At 36.5% G+C, this 23048-nt stretch overlaps 1 protein-coding gene and 2 long non-coding RNA genes across 4 annotated transcripts; all 3 read left to right on the top strand.

Annotated features, from left to right (window-relative positions):
* The first annotated feature begins 112 nt into the window (after window positions 1-112).
* LOC149146771 (casein kinase 1-like protein HD16) lies at window positions 113-13443 on the top strand. Its single transcript, XM_089449097.1, has 15 exons — window positions 113-811; window positions 2834-2959; window positions 3100-3170; window positions 3276-3345; window positions 3477-3532; window positions 3641-3712; window positions 3800-3894; window positions 4837-4903; window positions 4996-5125; window positions 5227-5445; window positions 5661-5791; window positions 6020-6194; window positions 6317-6407; window positions 13022-13179; window positions 13326-13443. The coding sequence occupies exons 1-15, from the start codon at window positions 464-466 to the stop codon at window positions 13389-13391; spliced, it is 1875 nt and encodes a 624-aa protein (XP_089305223.1). The 5' UTR covers window positions 113-463; the 3' UTR covers window positions 13392-13443.
* A 354-nt stretch (window positions 13444-13797) lies between these two features.
* Window positions 13798-16971, top strand: LOC149146772 (uncharacterized). The gene is made up of 2 exons (XR_016264683.1): window positions 13798-14660; window positions 16166-16971. It is a non-coding gene; the product is annotated as an uncharacterized LOC149146772 (long non-coding RNA).
* A 266-nt stretch (window positions 16972-17237) lies between these two features.
* On the top strand, window positions 17238-21312 carry LOC149146773 (uncharacterized). Of its 2 annotated transcripts, XR_016264752.1 has the most exons (4): window positions 17238-18818; window positions 18931-18988; window positions 20462-20676; window positions 20920-21312. It is a non-coding gene; the product is annotated as an uncharacterized LOC149146773 (long non-coding RNA). The 2 variants fall into 2 exon arrangements; XR_016264753.1 differs by lacking the exon at window positions 20462-20676.
* The last annotated feature ends 1736 nt before the right edge of the window (window positions 21313-23048 follow it).

Below are 23048 nucleotides of genomic sequence, written 5' to 3' on the forward strand. Positions count from 1 at the left end.
ACAATACTCAAAAATAATCATTTCCTCCCAAGAAAACATAAACTCCAAGGAAAATAACTATTAGAACTCCAAAGTCAAAACACAACAAATTTATCTGGTCAAAATGCTGGGCGAGCTGAGAGCGCCCCGGCCCCGAACCTTGTATGTACTCTATCAAAGCTTCCGAGATGGTAAAAGCCCTTCCCCTCATGGTCACATGAGCCCGGAAATCACCAAGTGGGCGGAACACAACAACCCATGCCCCCGCGAGAATGAACGGGATATACATTTTTTTTCTTTCGATTGGTGTTAGTTTAGGATTGCTCTGAGAGTTTGAAATACGGGTCCCCTCATGGCCATATTGACCTGCAAATAATCCATTGGCGCGCTACCTGGTGCCCTATAAAGATCGCAAAGGAGGTAATTTGGATTCATTTATGCCGCCTTTAAAATATATCCATTGCATTGCGTGGAATAATCAAGCATGCCAGAGCTGCGAAGAGTAGTCTGTCGATTGAAACCAGTAGAAGGTTCTCGAGACATTTCTTTCGCCCCTGGTTCTGGAGAAGAACGGGGTCATACAAAGATAAAGGCTAAATTGAAAATTCGAGTGAAGTCTCGCTTAGATTTAAATTTTGAAATAAACGGAGAAGAGGGTTTGAAATTAGGAAGAAATAAAGAAGAGGGTTTGAGATTAGGAGGAATTAAAGAAGAGGGTTTGAGATTAGGAGGAATAAAAGAAGAGGGTTTTGATCAGAACACTGAAAAAATGGAAGGAAAGAAGAAGCTATCAGGCGAGGATGAATCATGCAGTGCTCCACTTCCCCAGAGGGTACGTAACTTCTATGCCCTTCATTTGGTTTTTTAAGTTTTGTTTTGTTTTGGTTTTTTTATGAGTTTATATTTGTTTGGTTTCTGATTCGTAGTTTTCATTTTTATTATTCATGGTAATTTCGGAAAAAGTCAATTTGCTGTAAAAAATAAAAATATGGTTGTTGGGCACACTATGCGAATAAACATAAGATTTGAAGGGCATAGCAGTTAATGGGCACACTTTGGACTCACGAAGATTTGAACATTACTGTTCGCTTCTCTCCTCCCTGACCCATCCCTTTGGAGGAATTTATTTGATCTATGTGATAAGGGAATTTTATGTCTCCTAGGTCACTGGAAACACACTGAGTCCAATCATAAATCAATAGATCACGATGGTTGTAAATTCGAAAGTCGCTGGTACAGACCTCAAAAACCTCTAAAGCCACAACTGGTTCCTAATAAACATGGAGTTATATTTGAATCTTCAGTTTCACAAGCATAATTATTTTTTTTGGCAAAAAATAAGCTATCTTGAATGTTCATGTCTATATTTGTGTCAACATATTTGTTTGGACATGGACATGGAGTTAAACTAGATGTCTAAATTATCAATTGGAGCTCCTACAGTGCCTGTGTGCTATGTGGCCCTTCTTGCTTAGCATTGTTGTCTTTGTAATGTCTCCTTAAATGCAAACCTATCAAAATGACAGTAGCATATCCTTGTTGGGGATTTTAATCCAAATCAAAGACTACTGCTACTTCAATGCTACTGGGGAATGTACTTGAGACGAGGGAGGATGGCATTAAAATCTCACACGTCTTTTACTGGAACTTATTCAATAATAATATTCTATCTCAGTTGTATATCTAAATGATGTAATATGATTTCAGTGTTCTTAGGTAATAAAAAAAAGGTATAATTTCATGGGAAACTTCAAAGCAGTTTGTTTGCATTTATAATCTTGGTTAAAATAATGGAAATTGTTTTCGAGCTTTAACATTCATACTATTTATTTTGTTGTATTTTGGGTGTTTAAAATTTTACGAATCAATATATTTGAATGTCTGCCTCAACGTAGGTAAACAATACCTATTTTTCTAGCTTGCCAAATTTATATTGTTTGCTGAGGATCCATATTCAGTGTTCCACAGGGGGGTGTGCCCCCCATGTTTCCCATGCCCTGGGGACCGCCTGTGAAGGTGGGGGTCCAACAACCTATGAAGATAGAACAAAGACGAGGTTAGAGCTTTGAGGAGTCTGAGACCCTGGTAATTAACTGTAATATTAAATTCTTAAAGTAAATTTAAGTACCATTAATTGTTTCAGGATGTTTGAGAGTGTGTTTCCAACCTCATCTGACTTCATATAGAGAAAATATAAGCACATCCCATTCAAAATTCAGCAGACTCAACAGTTTTAAGGATTTTAGGATTGGCAGGATTATAGTGTTTCCACTGGATTGAACAATGATGAATTTGCATGGGATGATTTATTATTGTTGGGATATTAGTTTTATAATTTTAGAGACGGGGACCCCTATGCCAGGAGCTTTGATGCCCCCCTGAATTTCCCTAAAATTTGGGGGTGCTCCCAGTGCCCACAAGCCCCTTTGTGTGCCTCCCTGCTCCTGCTTTAGTGGAACATAGTCCATATTTCAACCATTTTTGGCTGGATTTTGATTCTATGTATTTGGTTGTACTTAATTATAAATCTCTATCGACCTGCATGATTGAGCTATTGTATTAATGTATTTGCTTTTGAATGTTATCAAAAAACACAATGCTTTATAGAAAATCTATTTGAACAAAATTTTCCTTTTCATGGGTGAAGTTTTGGTGATTTCTTGATTGCTGAACACACAGTCAAATGCCGTAACTCATCTAAGACATTCTTAAATGATAAGGGCTTCTTAGGGGAAGGAGACCGTTGACCTGGGATATTGAAGTTGGCTTTTATGCTATATTTATTAAAAAGGACTCGTTGACAGGGAGCTGATAATTTCAGTGCTTATGGTGCAAATATTGTTCTACTATGCAGGTTCAGGTCAGTAATTCACCAGTTTACAAAGTTGATAAAAAATTAGGTAATGGTGGATATGGTCAAGTTTATGTTGGGCGCAGATTATGTGGAAGCACAGATCGCACAGGAGCGAATGCTTTGGAGGTAGGGATTGCCTAATGGCAACTAAAAACTTGTAAACACATAGACTACGTGGATGATATTAGCTTTCTTGTGAATTTGGATGAAGTTCTTGTTTTGAGCTAGAGTGGTTTCTTAAAAAAGATGTATTGTTTTATGTGTAGGTCGCTTTGAAGTTTGAGCATCGCAATAAAAGCTGTATCAATGGTCCACCTTATGAGTGGGAAGTCTACAAGTAAATATCTTTCTTACCCTTTGCTGTTTGATTTATTATGTTCTTTGCTCCAGTGTTCATTTTACTGGGTATGGTTATTTATATGTATTTATTGTGTCTCGACAGTATGCTTAGTGGAACTCATGGGTTGCCTCGAGTTCATTATAAGGGGCGACAGGGAGATTACTATATTCTGGTATGTTGGAGCATTATTAGTGGTAATACTGCATTGATTCCATTTTTTTGTCCATGGCACAGCATTTTTCCTGAACATATCTTGTTTATTGTTTTTTGTTATCCATGGTAATATCTTATCCAAATTTACAGGTTATGGATATGTTGGGGCCTAGTCTTTGGGATGTTTGGAATAATGCTGGTCAAGTGTAAGAAATCATTATTCTGTTATTGTTTTAATGTGTTAGCGTGGCCTATATGACATGTTCTAATTAATTGTTGCTGTAATTGTGATTGCCAATGGATATTTGAGATAGGATGTCTCCTCAGATGGTTGCGTGCATTGCAGTGGAGGCATTATCAATATTGGAAAAGCTGCACATTAAAGGGTATGCTTTGAGGTAGATTCTGTGTCTTATTGGAGTAATTCATTTCATTACATAAATACTAATAGTTTTTCTAATTTTCTTTTCTAGATTTGTCCATGGAGATATTAAGCCAGAAAATTTCCTACTAGGACCGCCTGGTACCTCAGATGAGAAAAAACTGTTTTTGGTAGATCTTGGTTTGGGTAAGTTTTATTTAATTTACTTTAGAGTCTTAAACATAACAATTTTATTATATAGCTTCACATGGCTGTCTTAGGATTTGCTTCTTGTAATTCATACCCCTTTTTGATTACATGATTTCAAAATGACATTAACCTGCATTAAATGTCTGTCTTTTAAATTTTTATCAATTTATTTTCAGAAGTCTGCAGAGAAACTGCAACATTGATTGGCAATAGTGAGATTCCTTATATATAGTTTTATGCATTACCTTTCTTTGTTTAAATTTCATTAGCAGATATTTAATAATCAACATGGGGATTCATGATGTTTCTTTTTTGTAGCAGGCTTGGGGTTTTTGTGTTCACACATATAGTGTTGTTCTGTAACACCTTAAAAGTTAAAACACTCTTTATGCTTTTACTTATTTTTGAGGATTACAGCGCTGCTTTGAATATTTTTCAAAACATATATTATTAAGGATAAGGGAGTTTCCAGGTAGAACTCAGCATATAAGAATAATCATGTGTGAAGAATAAAGCATGTTGTAGACATCATTTTATTTCCGTACCATCATAACTCTTGTTTGATCTAGTTATATATCAGAGAGAGGAATGGAGTTGAACATGTGACTGACCGACTCCTATAAGGCTTACGATCATTTTAGCTGAGGACTTTCAATTTATATGATATTTTGCTCTCTATTTAAAATTATTCTAGTTCATCCATGCAAATCTCTCAATTCATCACTCTAAAGTCTAAACAACTGGCCAAATAATTTGAAATTAATTAAAAATGCTGCAGGACCATGCATCGCCAAATAAAAGATCAATATTATTTATGGATAATTCAGAAGTAGAGAAACAAAAACTGAACAAAGGACTATTGTTAATTTGTTCTATATATAATTAATCATAATCCCATATTATTTCTATGTACACCACTAATGTACCTTTGTTATCCAGCTTCAAGATGGAAGGATGTGTCGACGGGTAAGCATGTTGACTATGACCAGAGGCCAGACATTTTCAGGTTAGTGTTTGCACTTGTGAATTCTATGATGGTAAATTTAGTTTTAATTCTGTCTCGTCTCAAATAAGAACTAACATTCTGTTAGTGATCAGGGGAACTGTACGGTATGCAAGTGTCCATGCCCACCTAGGTAGAACAGGAAGTAGAAGAGATGACCTTGAGTCATTGGCATACACCTTGATATTCCTTCTTCGAGGCAGGCTACCTTGGCAAGGTTACCAGGTAATTTAAGAATTTAGTGTTTTGATATTCATGTTTTCAAGATAAGGTCCTCTGTTATGTAGTTGTAAGGAGTATAATTTCTCTCATTCTTTCTTTTGCAGGGTGACACCAAAGGTTTTCTTGTTTGTAAAAGTAAGATGGCAACTTCACCGGAAGCAATGTGTTGTCTCTGCCCACCTCCTTTCAAAAAATTTCTTGAAGCGGTTGTCAATATGAAATTTGATGAAGAACCAAACTATTTAAAGCTTATAACCCTTTTTGATGGCATTTTGGGGTCAAATCCATCAATGAGGCCACTCAACACAGATGGGGCTCAGAAGGTATTGAATACATTTTGTTTAGGGTTTTAAACCTGGAATGTGATTGAGATTTTAACTTAGTTTGCATATCGAGTTTGTGAAAATGCAAGTGCAAGGCCTTTTATAATGATTTTCATTTTTGTCTGTTTTGCTTGCCTTTCTTTGTGATCCGTTTTGGCAAGTCCCTCTTGGGAAGCCTAAGCAACATTTGAAAAGTTGGATCGATTTTATTATAGGTTGGGCAGAAGCGTGGAAGAATTGTGATTGATGTGGATGAGGATGAACAACCTATGAAGAAAGTTCGACTTGGAGCACCGGCAACACAGTGGATTTCTATTTATGATGCTCGTCGGCCTATGAAACAGAGGTAAAACAATTTTTTCTATATTGAATTGAATGCCAGGGATTTAATCTTGCTAGCTTCTATTTAGAATTTTTGATGGCTTCTAATATTATTAATTTTTGAGTAAGCCCTTTTGGGGTTCTAACATTATGCTAATATTACATGAACTTCTAATACAGAATATTCGGATGATTGGTTATTGATTAATCCATAGTGCATAAATGTTCACTCTTACCTATTCTGATGTGCCAGATATCATTATAACGTGGTGGACTCTCGACTGCACCAACATGTTGAAAAGGGAAATAATGATGGCTTGTTTATAGGTTGTGTTGCATCAATGGAAAATCTATGGACTGTTGTTATGGATGCAGGAACAAGTTTCACTGCTCAGGTTTACAAACTTTCAAATGCTTTTTTGCACAAGGTTAGTTGTTTTTTTGTCATTTACATATTCAAACTACTTGTTTCTATGTTTCTGTTGAAAGGCTGGTGGTGGCATTGGTTCAATCTGAGAATATAACCCAATATTTGTGATGACTGTATCAGGAATGGATAATGGAACATTGGGAAAAGAATTATTATATCACTGCCTTTAGTGGTGCCTTAAATGGAAGCTCTTTTGTTGTCATGTCTAAAGGTATTCCATTTTTTATTTCAATCTTTGTGTTTTATGGCCGTAATTTTTAAGTTGAAAGACATGGAACTAGTATGCATTCGATTATCTGTTCATATGCCTAAATGTACTTCCTATTAGATAGTGTTTTGGAGATTTATTTATTTATTTTGGTTGTAAATTGAAAGCGTTTTTAACACACCTACAATTCAGGGATAACTTTTACAGAGAACTTCCACAAGTATAAATAATTAGGTGATCCGCCTTATTTATAATCAATGATGAACATGTGCCCCAAAACATTTTCTTGTTTTAGAACACGTTTGAATCCATGCCAAATTTACAAAGGCATGGATCCGTTTTTAAAAGTATAGAATCCTACAACCATTAGGAAAGTAGAGTCTGCACACAATGAACACATGAATAACCCAGAACACAAGATTTGGCAGGTATCCATCACACCCAAATAAATCAATGAATAGCATAAAGCGTCTCTCACATGAGGATTTACAAATGAGGCAAGGCCTCAATTGTATATGAGTGAGGTCTTTAGATTAGAGGTTCCCAAACCCATAAAATGTGGGACCACAAGATCACGCACAACCCACTAATGTTGGTTACAACAGCCCACTAAGGGTGAATAATAAATGACTTCAATGATTTGGGGCTGAAGTGCATGCCGCAAACTAAGCGAGGATTTGTGATTAGTATCCCCCAAATAAGTATATGGCGATGCTCTCAATCTCTTCACCTTTGAAAAAGAAATGGTGATCAGAGAGAATCTTCTTCGATGCATTGAAGATAATGACCTTGGTTTTACTTAGTTTGATTGCTACCTGTGCCCATGAGTTCCGCATGCAAGGCTTAGGGGTGGTGGTGGAGGGCACTTTGTGTGAGAGAGCTCTTCTTTATAAAGTGAGTCTCTTATCTCATACAATAAAAAATATTATCCTTCTAATCTTCTTCGATGCATTGAAGATAATGACCTTGGTTTTACTCAGTTTGATTGCTACCTGTGCCCATGAGTTCCGCATGCAAGGCTTAGGGGTGGTGGTGGAGGGCACTTTGTGTGAGAGAGCTCTTCTTTATAAAGTGAGTCTCTTATCTCATACAATAAAAAATATTATCCTTCTAATCTCACGACAAGTCAATGAATAGTAGAATATTGGAGTAGTTAGAACTCCTCAATCTATGGTTGACCATGTCACATATGGACACAACCCTCTTAGGGACAATTGACACTCCAAAAATAGAAAAAAAGTTGCATCCAAAGTCTTTGCGAGAGGGTGTACAACTAAAAATAGGCATGATAACTATGTCAACATATGAGATGTCCACGATAAATTTTCCCTTTGAGATAGTTGCGTGTAAAATATAATAAAATAATGTTAAACCTAGGAGGATGTGCTCAAGGGTCCACCTAGAAGAGCTCACAAAGAGCACCCTCGAAGGTGCATGAGAGATAAAACAATACATATTCCACCTATGAGAATGCTTCATATCCAACCTCCAAAAATAGCAAGTGATCCACAAGATGCATGTAACCAATCTACATGTGTGAATCACAAGGCAACCAACTCCATGTACGAATGTGCAAGATGCCAAGTAGATAGAGTGCTTCAGAAGAAATGAAGTATTAAAAACCCAAAAATAGCAATTGGACCACCTATAGAATACAAATCGAAGGAGATAAGGGCAGATTAGGGTTTTGACCATACCAAAACTCCATGAAATAATAAAATATTTATCTCCAAGGATAGGGAGAAGTGTTTCCAAAAGTGTGCCCTTCAAGAATATGCTCAAAAATAGTAGTAGGACCAAGTAGGTGCATGCAAAATCCACATGCGTGGCCTTCCAAGTATGCCATATTCTTCTCTGTAAAACTTCTCCATAGCCACCTCCAATAAAATAATATATATGCCAAGTCAAAGAGGTGAGGGCATTCTCCAATGAAGGTCAAATGATGACAAGTGTAGCTGAAATATCCATGCAATAAAGATGAGAGAGCACCTAGGAGAGGTGTGCCTTAGAAAAGTGTGCCATGTAACTACCTCAACCACCCACAAATAATAAAGTACTCTCCAATGAAGTGTGCCCTAAGAGAATGTCCCAAGAGTGGTTAGACCTCAATAATAAAATATTACTCCACAACCAAATCATAAATATGTCCAACCAATTGAAGAAAGGTTAGCGAGGTTGCCTGGTTAATTTACTTTATCCAGATCTCAAGAATAAATTTGACGAGGACTTGTGAGGGAAATGTTACCACAAAATCTACAGGCCTTGGAGAGGGAAACCCTGCAAGACAAAAGCTAGACAAAGTGCTAACAATGGGGTAGAGGCCCAATGTCACCTTAGCCAAAACGCCTTTCTCTTTACAGATTTTCACCAATGGGAGGATTCCCAGTAGGATAGGATCACCTTATGCAAGATATTCTAAGGTTAGGGTATAAGGTGATATGCTAGAATCTCTTCAGAAAGACCCAATTAGGTATGAGGCTTCAAGAAGCAATACAATTTCTATGAGAGATCTAGAAAGAAAATGCACAAGGCCTAGGATTTTTTGTTTTTGCTTAGGTCTAAGAGTTCCCAAGGTCAAGGAAATTAGGAGAAAATGCTTCTTATGATCTACTTCAACAAGAAATAATCTCATACAACCTTCAAGAAAGCCCCTAAGTTGAGGAAGAATAACTAGGGTTTCCTCTTAGGGCAACACCTAGGGCAAGTGTTTTGATGGATGAAATTTGAGTGGATGCCCACCAAATTGATAGGTTAGGTAGCCTAGACCTATCTTTTGATGTTTAGGTTCTCAAATCACCAAAAAACCTCCTCCCTAAAATTTCGCCCTAAGCCCTAGATTTTCACCCTAGCCTTAAAAGGACCGAATTTGAGAGGAGAAAGTTATGGAGAAAATTTAAGGTTGATCACCAGAGACTTGGGCACATGGAGTCAAGGATGCTCTAGAGAAGCCTAATTGGTCGTAAGGAGGTCGAAATTTGATGCCCTAGGTATCAAAATTCTAATAGTTACCCCTTCAATGATAAAGGAGTTTAATGGAGAGTTGTAAGAATTCTTCCACCAGGAACATTCATTACATGTTCTACAATGAGTAGCATATACAATTCTCAACTAGATAGCCTTTAAAATTAATTTTCAACAAATTAGGGTACAAATTGGCATAGTTAGAGCAACAATTCCATACATTAGACAAGATAACATGAAAATCTTCAACAATAGGCTCATACAAGATAACATGTAGTATATCCATCCATTAATCAAAGAAATAGCTCCAAAGACAATCCAAAATAACTTCCACACATGATAATGCATCCAAGATACTCCAATAACCAACAAAGAAACAAGTGCAAATTCTTTTTAGGGGTTCGAATTCTCCAAGTGATGATAATGAGAGGATCAAATGACCTCTCTTATTTATACATGTCTAATGAATTCTAATTTAGCCTAAAATCCCTTCTTAGTTGTAAAATGACGGGCAAAACTAATTGAGGTTACAAGCCAACCTCATAACTAATGCAAAACATAAGAATTAACCCACAAAGGAGGTGGAAATGCTGACGTCATGCCTAGGAAGACCCTTTTAGGGCATGTGTTAGGTCGAGTGTAGATGGCTCCATAAGTCACGATCTAGGGATTGGCCCCTAACCTCCATGCAAATCACCTTGTGGGCCCCAATTTTGTGTTTGGGGCAATATTGGGTCTCATGGGTCTCCTGGTGATATAATAGGTTGGTTCTACTCCATCGTTGAGGGCTCAGATGATGGTGCTATCCCGTCCCATGTCTCAATAGTGATACGAACCTCATCTAGGACTCATATCAACTACCAAAGCCTATGTATATTGTTAAGCCGGTTGGGGGCATGTTGGTCCAAGTGCATTATCTTATGAATAATGTGGGGCAAAGCGCAAATTGTAGGGGTGTTGTAGCTTCCTATGGAATGGAATGATGCTTTGTAAGTGATAGGAGTTCCATGGCTCTCAATGCTTCACTTGTGGGGTGTCATATTGCTCCTGCAGTGGACTTGAGCCCTAGTTAAGTTGCTCAACCCATGATGAAACCACCTGCTAATCACACACAATATCCAGCGCAACATCTTCACCATTAGGTACAATAAGCATTAGTTCATCTAAGTGAACCAAGCTTGTTAATCAAGGGCAATTTGACACTTCATGTGGGGCGTCCCTTCCAAATTTGGGGCTTTGATCTCGTAATAGTGTTACCTCCCTATGTAGGAGTGGCTAATAAATGATCCTATTAGGTGTTCCCAACCCCTAAGGGGAAAAACAAGTCCTTGGTACATCCTTTAATCAGTAAGTGGCATGTGAGTAATGATGGAATGAGATTGGGATAAAAGGATCTCGAAGCCATATGCCATGGGCCAAAGGGGTAGCAATGATAAGGAGATCCACATATTGGGTAGCAATGATAAGGAGATCCACATGCGCTCTTGACAAATCGGCGATGAAACATATGATTGATGCAAGTGGTGGAGATAAAGTGGCACATCACATCGGCTATAAGGTGGCTATCAGGGGCTGCTGTTTGCCGGTTGGTAGAAGATGAATAGGAGAAAAGTTCTCTAGGGGTACCCACTTTTGGTGGGTAACAGCAAAGATGAAGAAATTTCTTGTTTAAGGAACCATATACAAAGCTTGGTTGCAAAAATCAAGAAGGTAAAGAATAAGAAGTGACAACAAGAAAGGTTATAACTTATAACAGTTTATGAGCAAGGTTTCATTGATTATAGAAGCAATGACTGTCCCAATTTAGATGCAGAAGTCATCATATGTAAAAATCCAAACCTTGGAGAAAGGATCCAATACAGATCATAATGACATCTATGTTGGAATGCTATTAATGGATAAATCACTAGAATTGACACACGGTGAATGTTCCAGCACTAAAATCAAGACAAGGGATAGAAGGATGCCTTATTATCATCCAAGTCACAAGAGTCATTGTCATCAACTACAAAAACAATATGAATATAAACAACAGTCTTCATACAATGCAACAGTTCTGTTTGGTGTTTCGAAGATCATAAGGTTTCATTTTTTCAACTCTGACACTATTAGAATCAGAGCATCAAGTCAAAAAGTTACATGCAAGAACAAAGATGTATTGTTTTCTAGATTATGTTTTGAGGGCAAAGCATATTTGAAGGGAGTGGCAATGTGACAAATATGAAATATATAAATACACATTACACAATAATAATGATAATAATAAACTAAGGGACAAAATGCTTTACCTTTGTGACCAGTCGATGCATGTAAATATACTGTCACAAGGCTCATTGCAACACACATATTCATTATCATTTCACCTATATATCCTTCATGTTTTGGACATTGTCCCATAAATGTACTATTGTTCACTATGTGAGAGCATTTTGCAAGATCATGGCTTCAAATGCTACGTGTTAGGTCACAAACTTGTTTCTTTGACTCAGACTCAACCAAAGGATTTTTCACTTTGTACAAGGCCTCATTCAAAGGGCTCTTTTATTGTAACACCCATACCATCAATAGATTATTTTTTCATTGTCCATGTGGATAGCGTTATCCAAAGGAATTTTGCATTTGATACTTACAGTCAATACAGTGTATGTTCAGTTTTCATGCAAATGCCATTTACAGTCACAGTATAGGGTTTCAAGCATATGGTCACGTCTACTACCATATCCTAATTTATATATCTCTAGCTGTTTACAACACTATTTCCATCTTGTGTTACTATTTTACTTTGCAGCAAACATGTGGTTGAAATAACATTGGATTGTTCATAAATTACAGTGGATGGCATTATCTAAAGGAATTTTGTATTTGATACTTAGTCAATACAGTGTATGTTCAGTTTTCATGCAAATGCCATTTACAATCACAGTATAGGGTTTCAAGCATATGGTCATGTCTACTACCATATACTAATTTTATATCTCTAGCTGTTTACAACGCAACACTATTTCCATTTTGTGTTACTATTTTACTTTGCAGCAAAAACGTGGTTGAAATAACACTGGATTGTTATAAATTAGACACGGTGTACTATGCATTCATTTTAGTAGATTGACTCCCCTGATCAAATTAAATGACAAAATCATCATTGCATTGTTCTTATGTCATAGGGTCTATCTTGGCTGAAAAGGATGTTACAGTAAAGAGAAAAATATGAGGATGTATGATGCAGGTTTTAAATGGGCATAACCTTTCTTTGATAGAACCTATACAACGTTCTAACTTCTAAACAACCTGAACATAGCAGGGAACATTGTTGAAGTGAAATGCATGCATCGACAAAAATGGTCCTAATACCTTAAAATTAGATCTCTGTGCCATTAATATTTTTAAGTTTAAGAGTATAGATTCTGGAAGCTAGATATCTCGAAGTTAAAGAGTATAGAAGCTAGCATAAATGTTTGCTGGAGTTTGATTTAGCCATAGTAGTTCCTAAAATAAAGCAACCCATGTTGTTGCAGTTGGGGTATTGATTGTTACTCTGGACTGTTGGAGTAATATCTGTAATGTTTGTGCTTCTGGGAAATACTCTTGATGCTGAGGCTTTTGAGTGTTTACTAAACTTCCTTGTAGTGATCTGATGATGCACCGTTTTTTCTTAGGTACACTCTATACACAACAATCATATAAAGTGAGCGATTCTTTTCCATTTAAATGGATTAGTAGGAAATGGAAAGAGGGATTTTATGTGACATCAATGGCAACTGCTGGAAATCAATGGGGTGTGGTTATGTCAAGGAATGCAGGGTTTTCAAATCAGGTGATCTTTTTGTTCTGAAAAATTAGATAGCATTATTTTTATTCTTCACAGAAGTTCAGGTTGCATTTGCCATGCTATTTGCTTTATAATCTGAATCTCTTTAATAAACCATTATTTCTCATTAACTACTAGTTGCACCTGTTCAGGCTGTTGAGCTTGATTTTCTCTATCCAAGTGAAGGTATTCACAGACGCTGGGACAGTGGCTATTGAATAACTTTTATTACTGTAACACCTCATCAAGCTGCATTCATCCCGAGAAAGCCAAAAAAGAAATTGTCAAGTGAAGTACAGGAAACGCCTCGAACATCTGTTTTTCCTAGCACTCATGTAAAGGTTTGATTTATACTAATAAATTTGATTCATCAAAGTCTTTTAGGTTACTATAACTGCTGGAAGCTAATCTGCTATTTTTTTATTCTTTATTTTCAAGAAAAGTGGTCTAGGAATCTTTACATTTCTTTGGTTTGTTTTGGTCACATGATCTCATAATCCATATTTTGATTATCAAGTTATGTACAGAGTCAGACCCACTAAGGGCTGAACGGTTAAAGCAGATGCAAATGTTTTGATATAGGTGATTCGAAAAGTTGGAGGGATCATTTAATCTCTATTTCTTGTGTGAGATAGCTATTATTGGTGGAGATATCTTATATTGTGATGGCTGCCCCATCTTTATAAGGTTGTGCACTCCTCCATGTATCTCCTTGTCAAAATGCAACAACAAAAGCATTGTGTTGAAAAGTGGCACAAAAGTTGGCTAGTACCTTGTTATGTATAATGTTGGATAAGTTTCATATATGCTGTTCTGAGAAAGTTTATTTTTTAGTTATTTAGAATATTATTCTATTTATATTGATGAATTAGATGGTACTTCAGTTGTGCCAGATCCCAACATCAAATCAAAATGTAGGGCCCTGTACTGTATAATTGAATAAGTTAGTTGATAAGTCTATCATTGGGCCTTGATGCTGTACATACTTGAACATGTTATACACATGTTTTTTTTTGCTGACATTCATTAACATATTTTTACTTTAGTCGCCATTATTGAGGACATGAAAGATTTTTTCATTTGTGGTTGGCTTCAAAAATAATATATAAAGGTTGAATGCATAATAATTTTTGTTATATTCGATATTCTGCCAATATGCTATGCAGATTTTGTTTCTTAGTGTGTATTCACGTATTTGTTCAACTGTTCACAAACTTTTTTTTTTGTGATCAATGATATGCAGAGGCACTTTGAAGTTTGATGGGTGTTTCAGATTCTAAGAGGCTAAACTTGCATACACAGAAGTCTATATATAAAAGTGAAGATATGACAGAAGATAAATTCCATCATGCTCTAATAACCAACTAGGGTTTTGGTAAACAAGCTTTAGAAAATATAGTCTAGTGGTTCTTATGTGTATTTGTATTCCTGTAGCAGGAGAGTTCCAACAGGATTTGATTTAGACAACTTCCAAGAAAGTCAGTAAGGTAATTTTTACATGTATTAGCTACCGTTACAAACTATTTTAGCACACTTTGTGATGATGCTCCTTGTTTGTCACTAAGGATTACTGAGGATCATTGTTTCTTTGATAGCTTTGTGCACAAACATTAAATAAGCTCTTTTAATGATACCACAGTTGTGCATATTTGTTGTGATGACGCTTTTGTTCCCAAAATTGGTTAGATCCAATGTTTTAAAACTAGGACTCGGTCTCGGAACCGGCCGAGGGTCAACTCCGACTTGGTATCGACTTGGACTGGTTGATTCCAATGACCCGGTCTTTGTAAAAAGTACATTAAATATTTAATTTTAATGAAAAATCATATTTTTAAAGATTTTCATTCATGTTTCCAAACTCAAAGCATTAGAATAATAGAGAGAAGACAATACTTGATCAAAGCATTCTCATGAATATATCTATTATATCAAAATGGCACTGACTGCACTGTCCAATACATATAATATATAGAGATTAGAACAAAAACACATAACCAACGCTGCTCCAAAAACCAACTCATCAATTCTGCTCCAAAGATTGCCCAACAACTTCCCCAATGCTGCTCCAAAAACCAACCCCAACTGCTCACAAACTTCTCACAAATGTTCACATAAATGCAATGAGATAGTTGTGAGGAAATATGAGGGGGTCGGGGTCACCTTTATAGGCATGGGAGAAGGGTAGAGGGTCTAGGAAATAGTTTAAACAAAAAAAATTGATTTCAAGTCCGCCCAGCCCGCCTTTTTTCCCGCCGCTGAACGGATAATTGACCTAGTCGATCTGGGCAGGGGTGTATGGCTCGGTCAACCAGGCCAATTCTGAGTCAGACTGGCCTAGTTTTAAAACTATGGTTGGATCTCACCAAAATCCCCCAATACTTTATTCATATTTCCACTTTATTTTCACTGGCAAACAATGTCCTATCTAATGCATAAGGCTTATGGTGGGTCACACCATCTTTAGTGACATGAATTTGTGTCATACATTATGACAAACACGTTTCTTGTGTCACCTTTGTACAGGTGATGTATCTGTCAGAGGGTGACCCTAGCCAGGAAAAGTCATTTTGGGTTTTTTTGATTTGATGTGGGCTATTATAGGAAAGGTCTTGAAAGGCTTGTCTTGGTTCTGTTGTTAAAATGTTAGATCATTAAAGTAATGGTCAAATTTTGAAATTAGTGTACATGAAACAATTGTGTGTGGTATAATTTGAGGGTCTATAAAATGGCAAGTCAATAAGAGGACAAAAAAGGCTACATATATGGCGAGAGAGATATTATAGGAAGTGAAAGGTCATTTGACAAATAAAGAGTCATAGGAATTGGAATGTTTAGTTCTAAAAGCTCTATTATCTGTTCACGCGCTTCCAAATCCTTTTGCTTTTCGCTCTCTTTGTAATAATTGTCAGTATCTCATTTCATAGTATCTATGCGATTTAGTTCCAATGATAACATGATGCTGATGTGATTCAATTTGACAACATGGCATCAGAGCTGAAGCTTGTGTTTTTGGAAAGCAGAAGATGGATAGCTTTGAAATATCTAAATTTAGAGCAACACAGATCTTGTGTTTATTCATAGTGACATTTGTGATTCTATGAAACAAAATCAGTTTGAGGATCAATCTCTTTCATCACTTTCACTAACGATTTGGCAAGGAAGAATTGGCTTTGTTTCATGAAGACCATGTCTGCAGCACTTCACAAGTTAAGCCTTCAAGGCAGAAGCTGAAAAGTTCAGTGACAAAAAGATGAAGAGTCTGAGGACAGGTGATAGTGGAATATGTTTCAAGATATTTTTTAAAGATCACCAAAGCACCAAGGCATAAAAAGTAGCCGACTCTTCCATATATGCCTCAATAAAATGGGGTGCCTAAATGAAATAATAGAACCATGATGGTAATTGCTGGGAACATGTTGAAGATAAAGGCCTGCCTAACAAGTTCATTGCGGAAGCAACCAGCACTTCTGTTTCCTTATTGAATTGAAATCCAAGTAAAGCAGTTCTGAGGAAGGACATCTGAAGAAGTGTCACCCAAGAGAAAATCTTCAATCAAATACCTTATAATTTTTGGTTCTCCTGCTTATAATTGTGATACAAAACAAAAAGCTAAAAAGGCAACAAGTACGTATTTGTTCAATTCATTGATTTTTCAAAGGCCTATAGACTTCCTGATTCCAACACAAATAATATTGTTGTAAGTGGAAATGTTGACAGCAGGATATAGATTAGAATAGAACTGGGTGCATATACAACAGAATAGCTTGGGATATGGCTGGGTACATGCACAACAGGATATAGTCTTGAGTAGTTGCAGACGACAAGGTGGCTATGGTACAACTATAGGATACTGGAACAAGATTCTGGTACATATCTCATGTACAGGTCACAGGTACAGATCAGAAGTAGAGAGTACAAGATGTACAGGGTACAATATTCTCTTTAGCTTTGCAGGATCAATAAAATTTTGTAAAAGGAATCTTTAGTATCACATCATCAGAGAAGGCTGTACAAAATAGAATAGACTCTAGCCTCTAAGACATCTTCATTGGACTGCTGGAAGGGATGTTTTTAGCTATGTTTGTGATTGTTGTGACCATCAAGGGTGGTGTCACAGTGTTATGGCGTTATAGCAATGGTCACATTATGTAAATTGTTTATGTAATACATTAGCGTGTGTCAAAGAGAGAACATGGAATGAAATGTTATTGGGCAAGTAAATGGTAATAGGAATTGGAAGTTAAGTGTGAAAAGCTTAGTTATATCTTCATATACTTCCATATCCAATTTTCTTTTGTGTCATCCTCTTAATAATATTGTTACTCTTTGTCTCATTTCATGATCCTCAGTGATGTGATTGCAATGCTATTGTGATGTTGCATTTGAAATTCAATTATAAATACCTGACTTGTTTAATTGTCCTTTTATTTACCTTCCTCTTCCCTTGCTATGGAGAAGTATGCTAGATAGCTAATTCCACCTCGAGGTACACATTGGCTTCTACCCCTTTGGATGAATAGCATTGTAGTAGGTTTATTTATTTTGTTTCCGTTTACCTTTTTTATTTTTGCATTTCAATTTTAGTTTATTTTCTTTTTGATGTTTTGTAGTGAAGAGTTTTAATCTGCTTCTTTGGAGTAAGCATTTTTTCCTTGAATTCATCTTCCTCGTCCTTTTTTGAGGGGCATCATAAAAAATGTAGCTGCATTTTGTGTGATCTCTTAATGGTTTAGTTTCAGCTCTTTGGCCACCATTGACATATCCCATTCGCAAATATAGATGTGGTCCTTGAGAATTGGCTGTTCATTCAATGATCTCCTACGTGTTGGTCAAGTCTTTGACCAACTTGCCGTCATCTTCCTCTTTCAAGGGGCATCATTAAAAATCTAGCTGCATTTTGTGTGATCTTTTAGAAGTTTGGTTTCACCCCTTTGCCTACCGTGAGCATAGTCCCTTGAGAAATTAGATCTAGGTCTTCTCCTTTGCCATGTCCCTCGGAATTGGCTCTCCCTTCATCCATATACCACCTGTTGGTCAAGCCTTTGGCCAACTTGCCATTTCTCTGTTGTTGATCCCATTGCAAGTTGGCTATTGGATTACTACTTGGAAATTTCACTCCATTTGGAATTTGTTAAATGCAGCCCTTTCTTCTTTTTGCTAATTTAGATTACGACTTGACATCCTCGACCTTTTTGCCTTTTGGCATGATTTGTTTTTTGTGATTGTTATCTTGCCCTGTCGATCTGGCATCTTTAGCATCATAGCCACCCATCTAAATAACAGTTACATCGAGTGATTCATCCCTTTGCCTCTAGTCATTGGTGTTCAGTCTGCATCTCTTATTGATTTATCCTCCTAGCTTTGTGTGGTAATTTACGTGAATTTTTAATCTATGCACACTGAAGTCCATCCTACAGGCAAGTCTGTGTGAATGGAATGGAAAATTGAGGAACCTAATGGCGTGCATTCAGATAGGCATGCATCTCTAACAGATTGAATTATGCAGTCACATGAATTGAAAGAGGAAATTGTACATTTCATGCCCCCTCCACAGACGTGCATCATCTACTCTGTTGCATGTGAAATGCCCCATGCATTCCCTATAGTTCTGTGGGCATGGGGATATGAAGGAATATCCCTAAACGGTGAGAGGAATGTCTCCCAAGTGCCAAGTTTGTTTATTGATGTATGTAATATGGTCAGTGCTTTCATTTGAGCTGGTAATGCTGATGGCTCAAACTTAATTCTGGTTATTAGGTGCCTACTTTCTCACTATGGTTTGGGAGTTTGTTGCTGTACATGCTAAATGCATTAGGTACGTCTGGTTGTTCTTAACTTCTTTATACCATTCAGTATTTATTGATTTTTTTTAAAACTCACTTGAGAAAAGAAAAATGTTGCCTAGTACTAAGATGCAATAATCAAATGTGATGCATAGTTTTATGGATTTTATTGGTTTTAGATCTGTCAATATTTGTTTTTTCAAAAGAAAAATATCCTTATATTCTATTTATAATATAGATGTTCCAGCCTTTTGGCTTTTCAATACATGGTTTTTTATAACTCTGTCCATAACAGCTGTACATATCTTCCCTGCCCTCAGGCTTACATTACATCTAAATCTCTCCTGTTTTATCTCATTACAAAAAATGCTGTTTTCTATTTTTTTCCTATACAAAATGCACAAAAATACATCATATTCCTCTGATTTGATCCCATTACCAGATTGAGCTGTTGGCTATTTGATCCCATCTAAGTGCACGAAAAAATAAGCTTCATATGCTACCAGAACTAACCACTGCAAAATAGAAAAAATGTTTATATATATATATATATATATATATATATAAAATTGTTTTGTGAACCCCATCTCCCTGCCTCCTGAAATTAGGTCAAATTGTTAACTTGTCCCAGTAACCCACGGGATGTGGCATTCCTAAGATATGGTCACACTAATTGGCCATGTAGGGTGACTAGATGTCACTGAGAGAGAATGGGTTTGAACTGGGGGTCTTTTGCTCAGATCTCTGATTATGGTATTTCTCAGCATCTTCCACTGTACTTGACTGGATATCTTATTTTGCCATTTATCTGCTGAATCTAACAAATGGAGGATGGGTGTTGCGAGATGCTTTTCAACAATTTTTATCTAATAATAGCTTTCAATCTCTGAAGGGGCCATCTTTATTGTAACGGTTCTTATTATGTATGTGTTGTTGCTGCCTATTAGTTGGTCAACTTATTGTGAGTTTCATTCTTAATTTGAATTTCTAAACGCTATCAGTTAGTCTATGAGTAAATCTATATTTAGTGTTAGATTGCTGTTACCTTTTGTTGATGACAGATGTCATGTGCTGAAAAGGCTATTTAATCTTCATGAGGTTGTCCTCCCAAGATCTTCTTCCTTAGATGTTATAGCGAAATGATTGGGCTGAAAGTTGGTGCCAAAGTTGAGTGTTGCAGAGCTTCTAGGTTACTACTAGGCTGTCTGTCAAATATTAATGTTTGATGTTATCTGTAAACTAATGTGTCTTATAATTTTTGGAATTTCATGATATTGGCCATTGCATGTTGATGTAATGGATTATCTAATCTCTATTTTTTTGTAGATGTCCGTGAGCCTGTTATTAGTGGAAACTATCATGCGATTTTATTGTTTTCTGTTATTTAATACATTGTGCACTCACACAAACATATTCTCCTTAAAATAGAATTATAAATGGGAAGTTAATTGTGCTGAAAATTGGTGCACGAGTTATCTAATACCTAGCTAAATTGAATGCTGCAGAGGTTCCAACTTGCGGGCCTTTTTGTCAAAGCACATGATAGATTGCCAGTTTTCTAGTGCTTCAGTAGCTATTTCTATTTAGATTGCTGAATCATCTAGATCTTGATCTGTGCAACATACTCACACTGAGATGAAAAACCAGGCCCCTGTAAAGTTGGATCAGTTGCAACAGAAATTTATATTGCATGCCATTTGAAGTGTTGGACATCCAACATGTATGCATGTTTCCTTTTGCTGTCATTTGTTGACATGTTTCTGCTTCACATATCTACTTGCCATTTAGGATATGCAGACTATATTAATTTATGTAGGGCTTCAAAACTAGTTCGCAAGAAATGAAGATATGTGAAATTTTTGCTATATTAATTATTTCTGCAATAACTAGATGGATATTGTCTGAACTAATTGACATATCTTTTCTGATTGCTGACGAACTTTATGTCATCATGTACTTGCAGGAAAATGGATGGGTGTTTCAGATCCAAAAGAGAGATGACCTTGTACCTGTACAAGTATATATAAGAAATGAAGATCTAGCAGAATTCTTTGCATGCTCTATTTCAGGGTCTTGTGGAGCAAACTGAAACAACTATATTACATGGTTGTTTGCACATTTCTTTGCTTTTCAATATCTTGACAGATCTCAGCTGCAAAATGCAGCATGACACAGGAATTTGCAGTAAAATTGAAGGTAATGTTACAATCTTCATTGCTTCTTTGGATAACTGGCTCAATTGTCATTGCTTATGACTAAATTGATCCTTGCTGAGTATCCTATCAGCTGTGTTAAAGTGAAGGTAGTGGACTCTCCTGAGATATTTTCTAATGTATGTGAAGGGATCATCTGTGTACTTTTGTGTTTTATTTGATAATCTTGATGAGTCCTAATATCTCAAAAAGGAAATAAGTTTTGACAGTTCTTGCTGCTGTCTGTTACTGGGCTTAGCTTAGTTTCATTCTAAATTTGAAATTATAGTTCTTTTAATTTAATGTTGGCTTCTTATATTTAACATGTGTGTTTTCAGTATGCATTCGGATCAGCCAAAATTTGATATTCATTCCAATTCTTTTCACTCTGTGATGAAAGTTTGTTATACCAAACATTTGATATCAATTATATGGTCTTTTAGAACAGGGACACCCTAGGTGCAGGCATGGGGTTCCACAAGATACCATATACAAAAGAAGATGGTGCATTATAGTAACATATAGGGTTGAACTGGAAGGCATACGGTATGTCCAGTGAACAGCAGGTAGGCAGATCCTTTCACATTGATGGTCCAAATAAAAAGGTCAAATCGGGAGCCATATCTCATCAGGAAATGCTTAATACAAGTATTATTCTATTAGTTTTAGTAGCCGTTATTTGGTGAATGAAGACCTTAGCTATATCAGTTAAACGGAATTGGGTCAAAGATAGAATAGAAGTGGTATAACAAGTGGATGTGCTCCTGCCTTTGTTCATCGACTGGTTCCACTGCTTTCATCTTAAATGCCAGGTTATAACTTTTGCAAGTGAACTGCAGATCCAGAAGATTCTGCAGTTCATTCACCTTTCAAGCGGGTAAGAATAGAATAGTGATTGGGATCAGCTTTTAATTACTCATGTTGTGGTGTGGTTACTTCAGGGCTAAGTCAATGGGGATCATGCATGGGTTTTTGTTGCACATGAGCTAGAAGGGTACTAATTGTTTGATTTACATGACATCATGTAGGAAAGGCAAAGAAAAATGTTGCCAATGAAGATACTCTAAACAATGAAGGTACAGGTGGAGGCCCTTACCCTAACAAAGACCCCAATGGAGAACAGAAGACCATGGGAGACTATGGTAACCGTGGGACATGGCAGCAAAAAAGAATAGGAAATGTGAAGCAATGCAAGATTAATAACCCATCATTTCAAATTGAATTTGAATATTATTCTGATGGGTCTCACATAGAATGAAAAAAGAGAAAAGATCACAGAGAAAGGAAAATAGATCATATAAAAAAGTACAGAGATGGCTCTGATGAAGATAAGAAAAGAAGTAGACCAAACGGCTAGACAAACATGTCAACGTGGCCTACCTCTGGTGGTTCAACAAAAGCGGATGATTATTTAGTTACACTAGACTCATTGTGGCAGGGAATTGAGGAAGATTAGTGAGCAATTGCTTAGCTACACTAGATTCAAAATGGCAGGGATTTGGGGGAGATTAGTCAAGCAAATGGGCAACATTTAGAGGAACCGTAAGAGGCACAACATCAACTCAGAATTGAGAAGTCAATATACAGAGGTATTTTTAAGAGTTGGTCTAAGGTAGTAGATAAGTTCAATTAGTCATTTGGGTATTTCGATGACAAACCTTCAACCTTCACTAGTTGAAGGCTAAGACCATAAACAGGAGAAAATATGTTGACTATAATTCAGGTTAAAGGTTCTATTTGGACAACTCTAATATGAGTACCAAGAACTATCAAACCTACAGTACAATTTTGGACTGTGCTTTAGTAATCGGCAAAGTGTCTGAGAAACAACCCTAAAATATATAGGGAAGCCCTTTATGCAACCATAGAAATGGAGGAAGAAAAGGAAACTCCACGAGAT

The sequence above is a fragment of the Pinus tabuliformis genome, chromosome X (genome assembly GCF_031772625.1).
Source record: "Pinus tabuliformis cultivar Carrire ecotype Pingquan chromosome X, CPIR1, whole genome shotgun sequence".
In the NCBI taxonomy this organism is placed as follows: domain Eukaryota; kingdom Viridiplantae; phylum Streptophyta; class Pinopsida; order Pinales; family Pinaceae; genus Pinus; species Pinus tabuliformis.